This window comes from Lemur catta, chromosome 11 (assembly GCF_020740605.2).
Source record: "Lemur catta isolate mLemCat1 chromosome 11, mLemCat1.pri, whole genome shotgun sequence".
NCBI classification, from domain to species: Eukaryota; Metazoa; Chordata; class Mammalia; order Primates; family Lemuridae; genus Lemur; species Lemur catta.
The window spans coordinates 2,594,365-2,606,784 of record NC_059138.1 but is presented as its reverse complement, the minus strand read 5'-3'; the positions used below and the strand labels follow the sequence as shown (position 1 = coordinate 2,606,784).

Below are 12,420 nucleotides of genomic sequence, written 5' to 3'. Positions count from 1 at the left end.
CAGACCCTTTCCTCTGACTTAGAGGATGAGAAGTTTGTCTTCTCTCTCCCATGCACGATCTTCACTCTTGCAAAGATAGGCTTCCGAATGGAGCCTGCGGTTAGAATGGACCCTTCCCCAACAGAATGTTCTGGTAGAATCTCCGGGTATATTGGGCACCCCAGGACCTTTCCATTTGGGGAACCACATTTTAGGGCTTCTTGATCTGAGGTTACACTGGATCAGAGGGTCACAGGTGACATCCTTGAGTCGGTTCCCATTCGTCTAGCTCCATTGAGGAGCAACATCTTCAGCATCTCCCTCTCTCGGGAGTGTTGGCTTTGGAAACAGCCAGAGCTCAGTCCAGCTGGGGCTTCAACTGCCAGTGTTGGGCACTCGGGGGGATTCCAAGATGCATAAACCCTCCCTGCGGTTTTCAAATCGCTAATCGTGTGCTCGGAGAGACAGGATACATGGGTGCAAATTACCAGGTCATAACACCAAACACCTGCACCCTCCTCACGCCGGGCCATGCCACAGCCTGGATGGAGCAGCACGGATGACCACATGTCACCGTCCCAGGGGCAACGGCACTGAGAGTTCTCGAGAGTGGAGGATCCGCCGGTCAGGGAGGGCTTCCCCGGGAAGGTGCAATGGAGCTGGGAGCTCGCAGGCGTTCCAGTGGGGAGGCCGGTGGACGAAGGCCAGGGGAAAGGCAGCAGGGCTCCCAGGCCGCCTGTAGGGGAAACCGGTGAGCCGGGACACCCAGCGGGAAGATGGGGGCCTTGACTGCCGCTTTGCCCTTCCAGCGCCAACACGGTGGGCAACTTCAACAGGCAGTGCCTCTCCTGTGACCTGGTTGAGAACTGCACCTACTTCAGTGCCTCCTTCAGCCACAGCATGGACTTCTTCCTGCTCAAGTGCGAAGGTAAGCCCCCCGCCCCCAGCCTGCTTCCCGGCCATGCTGAGGCCCGTGGCAGGCGCCCTTGACTCGCAGGGAGGTGCAGTTGGCGGTGGTAGGAGCACAGCGTATTCCAGGACAGGTAGGGACCCACCTACCTGAAGATGTAGCTCGTGGGGCAGGATTACTGGACCCCTCCGAGCCTGGTGCAGTCGTGCTAGCTCACGTGTTATCAGGGCTCATAGTTTGTCCGTGTTTTCTACGTGCTGTGCTTAATCCTGCAGTCTGTGCCCCATTGTCCATAAAAGATTACAGCCCTGTGTCCAGGCAGGGCAATAGCTTACATGTTGATGGACCTAAGCCATCTGTAAAGGTAATAAAACAACATTAAAGGCCAGTCTTTCAAGCATATTTAGGGACAGGGTTATATTAAAGAAGTCTCAGGAAAGTATTTTCCTGTGGCCCAACTCATTAATAATTCACCCCAAATTTTGGCAAGTGTTTTATCACACCAGTCAGCAAACACAAAGGGGTAGGCCGTGTCCCATGGTGGGTACAAAGATTATCTTTGCATCTTGTCCTATGTCTTGGAAAGATCAGATATGAACCCATGAAAAGGTAAGTTAATAATAAACGTGGCCATAACAAAACATACATAGAAGAGTTTGATCTCCTGAGATCACAGTGAAGAATGAAAGTGCTGCGGGTGTAGACTGAGAGCAAAAGCAACTCGCTCCTCAGAGTTTCAGTCCCACCAGTCGTAGATGGAGAATGAATGATTTTTATTAGAGCAGCGTCTTCGGCAGCTATTGCGGCTACTGCGTAGCTCGTGGCTTCATAAGCTCCTTCTCTCTGTATCGGCGTCATCTAAAATCCTGCGAGTCCCAGAGCAGGAAGGCTTAGCCCCTCGCTCACCACAGGCTCAGCCCCAACGTTCTTCCAAGACATGGGGAGACCACGGGGTTGGGGGGGTCTGAAATGCCACACTAGTGTCCCAGCCCCCTCGGTGTTTATCGCACCGAACTCCTGTGCCTCTCGGGAAGCAGAGGTGCCCGGAACCTCAGGGAGCTGGAGGAGGAAGATGGAACTGACCCACTTCCCTTCCCGGATGACAAACCCCAGACTCCTGGCGAGTCGGTGATACCGCGAGGACCAGCATCAAGGCCCCCCGACTGCTAGCACAGTGACCCCGTCTCCCTGCGGCAGCGTCCTCGTGAAAGGACAACGGAGGTCTGTAGGGCATAGAGACGGGGAGATGCGGGGCAGACCCACTGGGGGACACAAGGTGTGACAAGGGGCTGTGTGATCAGAGATCTGAAATCTTAGACGGAGGAGGTGGCTTTAAAATAGAGGTGGTCATGATATAATATAGAAGTGAAAAATTAAAGCAGATTTGAGGAAGAATGTCCCCAACAACAGTGGTTAAATGAGAAGGGTGTCAGGACCTCGCCCATGAAGATCTTTAAATTAGAGGGTAGATGCCATCGCCAGAGACGGGTTTAAGGGCAGCCTCTAGCAGCTGGAAAGACGTGGTTCTAACCGGTCAGGGCAGCAGCCATGTGGACGGGTGTCTCCTGAGTTCTTACCGACTCGTGCCAGCCTTCGCTCCGCATGGGGATATTTCACAGAATCCGGCACCGGGATTGTTTGCAAATCTTTTCTTGGCTGCATTGGAGGTCAGAGCTCCCTGCTGAGCAAGCCCAAGTTTAGTCTGACTGGCCTCATTCTGACAGCTGGAACCTGGAGCCTTTCATTGTTCAGCTACTGTAAGTCCCAGCCTGAGTTGATGAGGCTTCCCCAGGAGGCTGCGGCCCTGGACTCAGGCTTCCCATGTGGGGGATGTAGACGCAGCACCGTGTTCGGAGGCTGTTTGGACAAAGTGTGCTTGGAGATCACTGAACAGTAGTTCCTGTTCAGATTTCCAGTCTGCCTGCTGGGATTCTGTACTCGGGACAGAATACACTGGTTTTTATGTTTATGTCATATGTTTATGTGAGGACATTCTCTGTTTGCAAGACTGCTTGTGTTGTGGTCTACAAGTGCTTAGTGTAAAGAGATGGCTGCTCAGTTGGTACAGTGGAGGCAAACAGAAGCAAAGAGCAAATAAAGCCGTGCAGGTCATGTGTACCGTCAGCCTGGCCTGTGAGTACAGCCACCCGGGTCAGACACGGGGTGGACGTGGCCCACGAGTACAGCCACCCGGGTCAGACATGGGGTGGACCCAGCCCACGAGTACAGCCACCCGGGTCAGACACGGGGTGGACGTGGCCCACGAGTACAGCCACCCGGGTCAGACACGGGGTGGACGTGGCCCACGAGTACAGCCACCCGGGTCAGGCACAGGATGGACCCGGCCCACGAGTACAGCCACCCGGCTCAGACACAGGGTGGACCCGGCCCATTGAGCAGCTCTGTGATCTCAACTTCAGAAAGGATAGGGTGCTCCTCCCCACAAATGCCTGAGTCCCCACAGTAACCCACCAAGCCACAGAATTTGAAGAACAGGAGTAGATCCCAGAGATTATCTGATCCAGCCTCCCCCTCCCCCTCCATTTTGTCAATTAAGAAACTGAGGTCTTAACTGATGATGAAGTTATCATGCTAGGGTTATCTGAATCTTTTAAAATCTATTAAAATACTTATCCTGTTGCCTCATCTTAAGGTTAAGCATAAACCAGCCCTCTTCTCTACAAAATTACTCTTTTTAAAATTTTTATATAATATATTTTCTGGCTAGAGTAACTGGAATGCCCAAATTAAACTTCCCCCCAAATATAACCAAAACCCCGTTTTTAAAAAATTTTCTAGAAAGGCACACATTTCCAAATGGATGAGGAGACAACAGCAGCCATCTTTTTGAATCTGGAAGCAGGTGCCAGAGACGACTCAGCAGGCCTGAGAGCTGAGCCTTGGTCCGGGGATAGCAGAGCTGGGCGGCAACCCGGTTCCCACCACAGGCGTTGGCCTTGATTGCTGCGAGGGATGAGGGATTCAGTTGTTACAAAATTTCTTCATATATACACATAGCTCCTCATCAGTCAACTTGAGTGTTATTAAATTTCAAAGGAGAAAATAATTATACTGGGTTGGGTTCCTTGGGGTTGTTGCTGGGGGGGAAGAATTGAGGTAGCATTTAAAATAAATAGGCGGGTAGGATACAGAATGGGAGGAAGAAGGTATGGTCTGAGGGGAAGGTGTGGCCTGAGGAAAAGCGTAGGGAACATTCTAAGATTACACAGTGATGATGGGCACTCTAAGGGCACTAAGCCTTCTACAAGGCCCCAGTGTAACAAAAACATGTGGACCCCCTTAATATTTTGAAATTTAAAAAAAAGATTATGCAGTGGATTTCTTTTGCAGCCTGTGAATCACAATCAATCTAGTGAATATATGCATTTAAGAAGCCTAATTTAATAACCAAAGATAATTTAAAATAATTTTATTTTTCTCCACTTTTCTCAGCAAATATTAAAGTAGACCCAAATGTGTCCTCCAGAGCAACGTTTATTAAGCTCCCATTTCCTCTCCTGTTTGTTTCTTTCACACCACAAAGCTACTCTGAGAGACTCTTGGAAATCTATGACAAAAATAACTTCTCCACTCCTAGCATCAAAGACTGTTGTTTTCTTCTCTTTCCCTTCTCCTACAGCACTTTATTATGTAGATTAACTTAGCTTTCCAGCTGCAACCAGGAAAAAAAATCCTTCCACTTTTAGGTAGAGGGAAAATATGTTGACAGAGAGGATTCTCTTTGGTGAATTAGGGAAGGGAAATCTGTAAATGTTCCCACAGTCAAGATTGTTTGATCCGTCACGTAGGGAACTGCAAGTAGTTCAGCTTGCCTGGGCGGAGGCAGAGATGACAGTCGCCTGTGACAGTCAGTGTGGACACCAGCCAGCCAAAACAGGCCCCAGTCAAAGTGGACACAAACCATCAAACCACGTCAGGACATAAGAGCTGGGTATAAAATCATGAAATTATGATAGCCCCATATAGACTTGATCATTCTTCCTGCCTTTCTGTGGATTTTTCATTAGGATAGTTTGGGGACCGTTTAGTCTAGCTGATAGTGACTTACTGCTTTACTTGCACATTCAACATTGCAGCTTATAGTCAGTGTTATAACTTTATCATTTGAGTCTATTCAGGTTACTATAATGAAGTACTACAGATTGGGTGACTTACAAACGACAGAAATTTATTTCTTACAATTCTGGAGGCTGGAAGTCTGAGATGGGGGGACAGCATGGTCAGGTTCTTGTGAGGGCCCTCTGGGTTGCAGGTGGCCAGTTTCTCCTTGTGTCCTCACGTGGCAGAAAGAGGGTGAGAGAGCTCTCTGGGCCCTCTTTGGTATGAGCACGAGTCCCATTCATGAATGTTCCACCTTCATGACCTAATCACCTCCCAAAGGCTTCACCTCCCAACACCGTCACCGGGGGTGTTAGGATTTCAGTGTATGAATTTGTGGGGGACACAAACATTCATCCCTTGCAGTCATAGCTGATCATAGCTCATCAGTTGTTTGCAGTCAATACTTCTACTTAATTCATCCTTCGGCACATTCATCTTACCTAATGTCCAGTCACTCTTCTGCAGTATATTCTGTCCAGCTTCATCGTTACTGAGCTCACGTCATTTTATCACCATCTGCCTTCTCTAATTTTCCGTTAACATTTCTTCTGTGGTTTCTTAAGATTTGACATTTTACTATGTTTCTTTCTAATTCTTAACTTTAAAATTTTTAATAAATCTGTACAAACTTAAAAATGCATAAATTATTTTCGCACTTTGCACAGTTATATTAAGAATAGATTAAAATAGAACAGGTACGTACAGACTCAGAAATGCTCATTACCTCACTGCACCCCTCTGTCAGTGCCAACATTTAGATCTAAAAGGCACAGGTTTCGGATGACTGCTAGATTCTTACACAAAGGATCACCTGGAACCCAGACTCAGTGGAACCTTGTAGAAACTCACCTATGATCTTAATGCAGGGAGATTTAGGTTTCTTTCCAGCCCTGTATTGTCTGGCAGTAAAGCCAGCTGCATCCAAATATTGTATTAGGGTATAGCCTTTTATAACGATTTTCCATGATCTCCTGAGCAGCTTTCAGTGTACTTAGTTGGTCTTCTCGGTGACCCTGTGAGATGGGTAATGAAAGAAATATCCTCTATTATTTCTCCAGTTCTTCACAATTTCACAAGTACATTCCTTATTCTATAATATTTCATGCCTATATTCCCATGAATCTAGGGTCTTGGGACGTGTCCCCGCAGGTAAGGGTGACGACTGCGCCTGTCCTGTGAGGCTCTGTATTTCCTGTGGGGCAGGGGGCGGCGGGGAGGGGAGGGCAAGAGCAAGGCAGATTTGGTTCTAGTGAGAGTTGGCTTTTTTTCTCGCTGCGTCCTCACACGATGGAAGGGGCGAGGGAGCTGTCTGGGGTCCCTCTGATCCAGGCATAACCCCATTCGTGGGGCTCCACCCTCATGACCTGATCGCCTCCTAAGGCCTCACCTCCTAACACCTTCACCTTGCGGGTGAGGATTTCAACAAATGAATGTTGGGGGACGCAAGCACTCAGACCATGGCATAGGCTGAGCATTTGCAGAGTTGATGTGTGAACATCCATTGAGTCCCAGCAAAGTGCCTGAGCCAGTGACAGTCACCTTGTGGGTCCAGGAGGCGTAGAGACCCAGTTGAAGCCTTGGGGACCTCACGGAACAGAACCAGTGACAGCGTGGCTCCCTAGCGCCCTCTCCAAGGCCCCACCTCCCTGCTGTCTGCCTCTTACGCTGCTGCAGTTCCCTACGTCGCCTGTTCCCTGCCTGCCGCTGACATGTCTGTGTGTGTTTCAGGTGCTGTCTGCCCGCTCACGTGGCAGCTCACGGGGCGCAGGAGCTTGGTTTTACACACTCTTGATCCCAGTGTCCACAGCAACACCTGGTATTCAGTGCGTCCTCAGTAAATAGATAGTTTTGAATGAATGAATAAAAGCTACCTAACGTACTACACTTTGGGGCCAGTGTGGCCCTAGTTTAAGTCATAATCATATCCTAGACCTGCCTAGAAAGTAAATTAACGCATGTGCTATTTCTACGTACCATGACAGCTCCCGCTCATGTTGTGGGTAGCCAAGACATTCTTTAGGGCTTGTTTTCTGCCATCATGTGTGAAAGCATGCTTACGAGATGTGGAAGTATGAACACTAATTTAATTTTTTTAAACAGATGTTGTGAGCAAAGAGGGTTAAAAGCAATCAAAGTAATGCAATATGCAATTTTAAATCATATATTTGGTGCACAGTACGTAGGTCTGAATGAATTTTCCCAGTGAATATAGACCTTTTTGGTGGACTCTACGTGCGCCTGCTCTGTTGCTGCGGAGGGGCGTGCTGGGCCTCTGGCCGAGTCTCAGGGAGCGCATTTCATGTTACTGTAAAGAAAAAGCCTCTACGAGCTCTAACCGCCATCGTCCGATCTCCTTGCATGTACAGTGCATGGACGTATGGTGAAGGTGGGTGTGCCAAGCCTCATCCTCCAGGCAGGTAATCACCAAAATCCACTGGATCATGACGTCAAAAGTTGGTATTCAACAAACTTTGTTGAGTCACCTGTGTGGAAAACGTGATCATTGTCAGCAGGTTAAAGTCAATTTCATTGTTCCCCTTAGAGGTTATTGGTGAAGTTTGTCTTTCAGTTGTATGACGGAGAAGGCAGCAGCACCACCAGACTGAGGGAACTCTCACCTTGCACAGATCCGCCAGCGTATTGTGCTCAGCAGTAAAATGTCTATCCAGCCATTCCACTGATATTTCAGAAATAGGCAGCTCTTTTTCTTAACCAGGGAACACCATCTTAATGCCTAGTAAAGATGAACTGCAGGAGCTTGGAAGTGCTTGCCAGCTGCTGACAGAAGGGTCTGTTTTAGCTCCCAAGACATAAAGAGAATCGATCCCAAACTTAATTATTGATGCTAATGGAGAGGAAAGAGAATGAGGGAAACCAGATGCCTCTCTAGCCGGGCATTTCTCCTTCCGCCGCTCCCAACTGTGCCAGAGAAAGCAGCAAATACAGATGCTCCCTGGGGCCAGGAAGGAAATGGAAACGAGTGAGCCCCACTTGGTCTACTGTGATGGTGCATAGTGTATACATAAGATAATAGTATCATATACACTGCATCGTGTATACATAGAGTAATAGTGTCATGCACAATATGCATGGTGTGTACATAGAGTAATAGTGTCATGCACAATATGCATGATGTATACATAGAGTAATAGTGTCATGCACAATATGCATGGTGTGTACATAGAGTAATAGTGTCATACACAATGCATGGTGTGTACATAGAGTAATAGTGTCATACACAATATGCATAGTGTATACATAGAGTAATAGTGTCATACACAATGCATGGTGTGTACATAGAGTAATAGCGTCATACACAATGCATGGTGTATACATAGAGTAATAGTGTCATGCACAATATGCATAGTGTATGCATAGAGTAATAGCATCATACACAATTTTCATAGTGTATACATAGAGTAATAGTGTCATACACAATGCATGGTGTGTACATAGAGTAATAGCATCATACACAATATTCATAGTGTATACATAGAGTAATAGTGTCATACACAATGCATGGTGTGTACATAGAGTAATAGTGTCATACACAATGCATGGTGTATACATAGAGTAATAGCATCATACACAATATTCATAGTGTATACATAGAGTAATAGTGTCATACACAATGCATGGTGTGTACATAGAGTAATAGTGTCATACACAATGCATCGTGTATACGTAGAGTAATAGCATCATACACAATGCATGGTATATACATAGAGTAATAGCATACACAATATGCATAGTGCATACATAGAGTAATAGTGTCATACACAATATGCATAGTGTATACATAGAGTAATAGTGTCATACACAATGCATGGTGTGTACATAGAGTAATAGTGTCATACACAATGCATGGTGTGTACATAGAGTAATAGTGTCATACACAATGCATCGTGTATACATAGAGTAATAGCATCATACACAATGCATGGTATATACATAGAGTAATAGCATACACAATATGCATAGTGCATACATAGAGTAATAGTGTCATACAATGCATGGTGTATACATAGAGTAATAGTGTCATACACAATATGCATAGTGTATACATAGAGTAATAGTGTCATACACAATATGCATAGTGTATACATAGAGTAATAGTGTCATACACAATATGCATAGTGCATACATAGAGTAATAGTGTCATACACAATGCATGGTGTGTACATAGAGTAATAGTGTCATACACAATATTCATAGTGTATACATAGAGTAATAGTGTCATACACAATGCATGGTGTGTACATAGAGTAATAGTGTCATACACAATGCATGGTGTATACATAGAGTAATAGCGTCATACACAATATGCATAGTGTATTCATAGAGTAATAGCATCATACACAATTTTCATAGTGTATACATAGAGTAATAGTGTCATACACAATGCATGGTGTGTACATAGAGTAATAGTGTCATACACAATGCATCGTGTATACATAGAGTAATAGCATCATACACAATGCATGGTATATACATAGAGTAATAGCATACACAATATGCATAGTGTATACATAGAGTAATAGCGTCATACACAATATGCATAGTGCATACATAGAGTAATAGTGTCATACACAATATGCATAGTGTATACATAGAGTAATAGTGTCATACAATGCATGGTGTATACATAGAGTAATAGCGTCATACACAATATGCATAGTGTATGCATAGAGTAATAGCATCATACACAATTTTCATAGTGTATACATAGAGTAATAGTGTCATACACAATGCATGGTGTGTACATAGAGTAATAGTGTCATACACAATGCATCGTGTATACATAGAGTAATAACATCATACACAATGCATGGTATATACATAGAGTAATAGCATACACAATATGCATAGTGTGTACATAGAGTAATAACGTCATACATAACGCATAGTGCATACATAGAGTAATAGTGTCATACACAATGCATAGTGTATATGTAGAGTAATAGCATCATACACAATATGCATAGTGTATACATAGAGTAATAGTGTCATACACAATGCATGGTGTATACATAGAGTAATAGTGTCATACAATGCATGGTGTATACATAGAGTAATAGTGTCATACACAATATGCATCGTGTATACATAGAATAATAGCGTCATACACAATATGCATAGTGTATACATAGAGTAATAGTGTCATACACAATGCATGGTGTATACATAGAGTAATAGTGTCATACACAATGCATGGTATATACATAGAGTAATAGCATCATACACAATATGCATAGTGTATACATAGAGTAATAGTGTCATACAATGCATGGTGTATACATAGAGTAATAGTGTCATACACAATGCATGGTATATACATAGAGTAATAGCATCATACACAATATGCATAGTGCATACATAGAGTAATAGCATCATACACAATGCATAGTGCGTACATAGAGTAATAACGTCATACATAACGCATAGTGCATACATAGAGTAATAGTGTCATACACAATGCATAGTGTATATGTAGAGTAATAGCATCATACAAAATATGCATAGTGTATACATAGAGTAATAGTGTCATACACAATGCATGGTGTATACATAGAGTAATAGCATCATACACAATATGCATAGTGCATACATAGAGTAATAGTGTCATACACAATGCATGGTGTATACATAGAATAATAGCGTCATACACAATATGCATAGTGTATACATAGAGTAATAGTGTCATACACAATGCATGGTGTATACATAGAGTAATAGCATCATACACAATATGCATAGTGCATACATAGAGTAATAGTGTCATACACAATGCATCGTGTATACATAGAATAATAGCGTCATATACAATATGCATAGTGTATACATAGAGTAATAGTGTCATACACAATGCATCGTGTATACGTAGAATAATAGCGTCATACACAATATGCATGGTGTATACATAGAGTAATAGTGTCATACACAATGCATGGTATATACATAGAGTAATAGCATCATACACAATGCATAGTGCGTACATAGAGTAATAACGTCATACATAACGCATAGTGCATACATAGAGTAATAGTGTCATACACAATGCATAGTGTATATGTAGAGTAATAGCATCATACACAATATGCATAGTGTATACATAGAGTAATAGTGTCATACACAATGCATGGTGTATAATACAGTAATAGCATCATACACAATGCATGGTATATACATAGAGTAATAGCATCAGACACAATATGCATAGTGTATACATACAGTAATAGTGTCATACACAATGCATAGTGCGTACATAGAGTAATAGCGTCATATACAATGCATAGTGTGTACATAGAGTAATAGTGTCATATACACTGCATAGTGTGTACATAGAGTAATAGTGTCATATACACTGCATAGTGTGTACATAGAGTAATAGTGTCATACACAATATGCATGGTGTATACATAGAGTAATAGTGTCATATACAATGCATCGTGTATACATAGAGTAATAGTGTCATACACAATATGCATCGTGTATACATAGAGTAATAGTATCATACACAATGCATGGTGTGTACATAGAGTAATAGTGTCATATACACTGCATAGTGTGTACGTAGAGTAATAGTGTCATACACAATATGCATAGTGTATACATAAGATAGTAGTATCATACACTGCATAGTGTATACATAATGTAATAGTGTCATACACAATGCATATTGTATATATAATGTAATAGTGTTATACACAATACATAGTGTATACATAATGTAATAGCATTATGCACAACACATAGTATATATATAATGTAATAGTATTAATATAATATTATTAATATGAGCATGGTCTTACTCAACTGTGCTGGGTGGCTTGGAATTAAATACAGGTGGGCTGAAACCATTCCCACAGGTCAGCGGTGCACCGTGGGTTCCCGGAGTGCGGGCTGGACCTCGAGACTGCACGCCACACTGTGTCACACGGTGCGCTGGGGTTGGGGCGCTGGAGAGAATGTCCTGGGTCTGAGGACAGCTGCTGTGACTCGGCTCCAGCAGTTGTTGCCGTTCAGAAATTGCTAGATTTCTGGATCTTCAATATGTCAACAGAAGTACAAGATCCATGTTTTCATATAAAAATCTGATTTCTAAATGTTGGCTACCAAATAAAATTGGAAAAATATTCCTTTTGGCTAAATGAAACATTTGCAGGCCACACCTGGTCGCAGGTGACAGTGTGTGATGTCCACTGGAGGCAGCGTGCTGGGCTGCCACGGAGGGCTTCTCACTGCTTCTCGGCCCCTCTTACAGCCACTCACGGGATCACCATGAAGCAGCCACAGCTCGGGTAGCCCGAGGGGGCCCGAACAGAAGTGGGTGTGTTTAGTCTCAAGGTTCAGCCCAGGCACTCGGGAAGCCACAGTCCACTGCTGGTCTGGAAGAATATTTTTAATCC

General features: G+C 43.9%; 1 protein-coding gene across 3 annotated transcripts in view; it reads left to right on the top strand.

The window, feature by feature from the left end:
- DPP6 (dipeptidyl peptidase like 6) overlaps positions 1 to 12,420 on the top strand; it is a 616,516-nt gene that overhangs the window by 557,272 nt on the left and 46,824 nt on the right. For all 3 annotated transcript variants that reach the window (XM_045564622.1, XM_045564624.1, XM_045564623.1), the window contains one exon: positions 789 to 907. In XM_045564622.1, the coding sequence (XP_045420578.1) occupies positions 789 to 907 (119 nt within the window). The remainder of the gene's footprint in view (positions 1 to 788; positions 908 to 12,420) is intronic.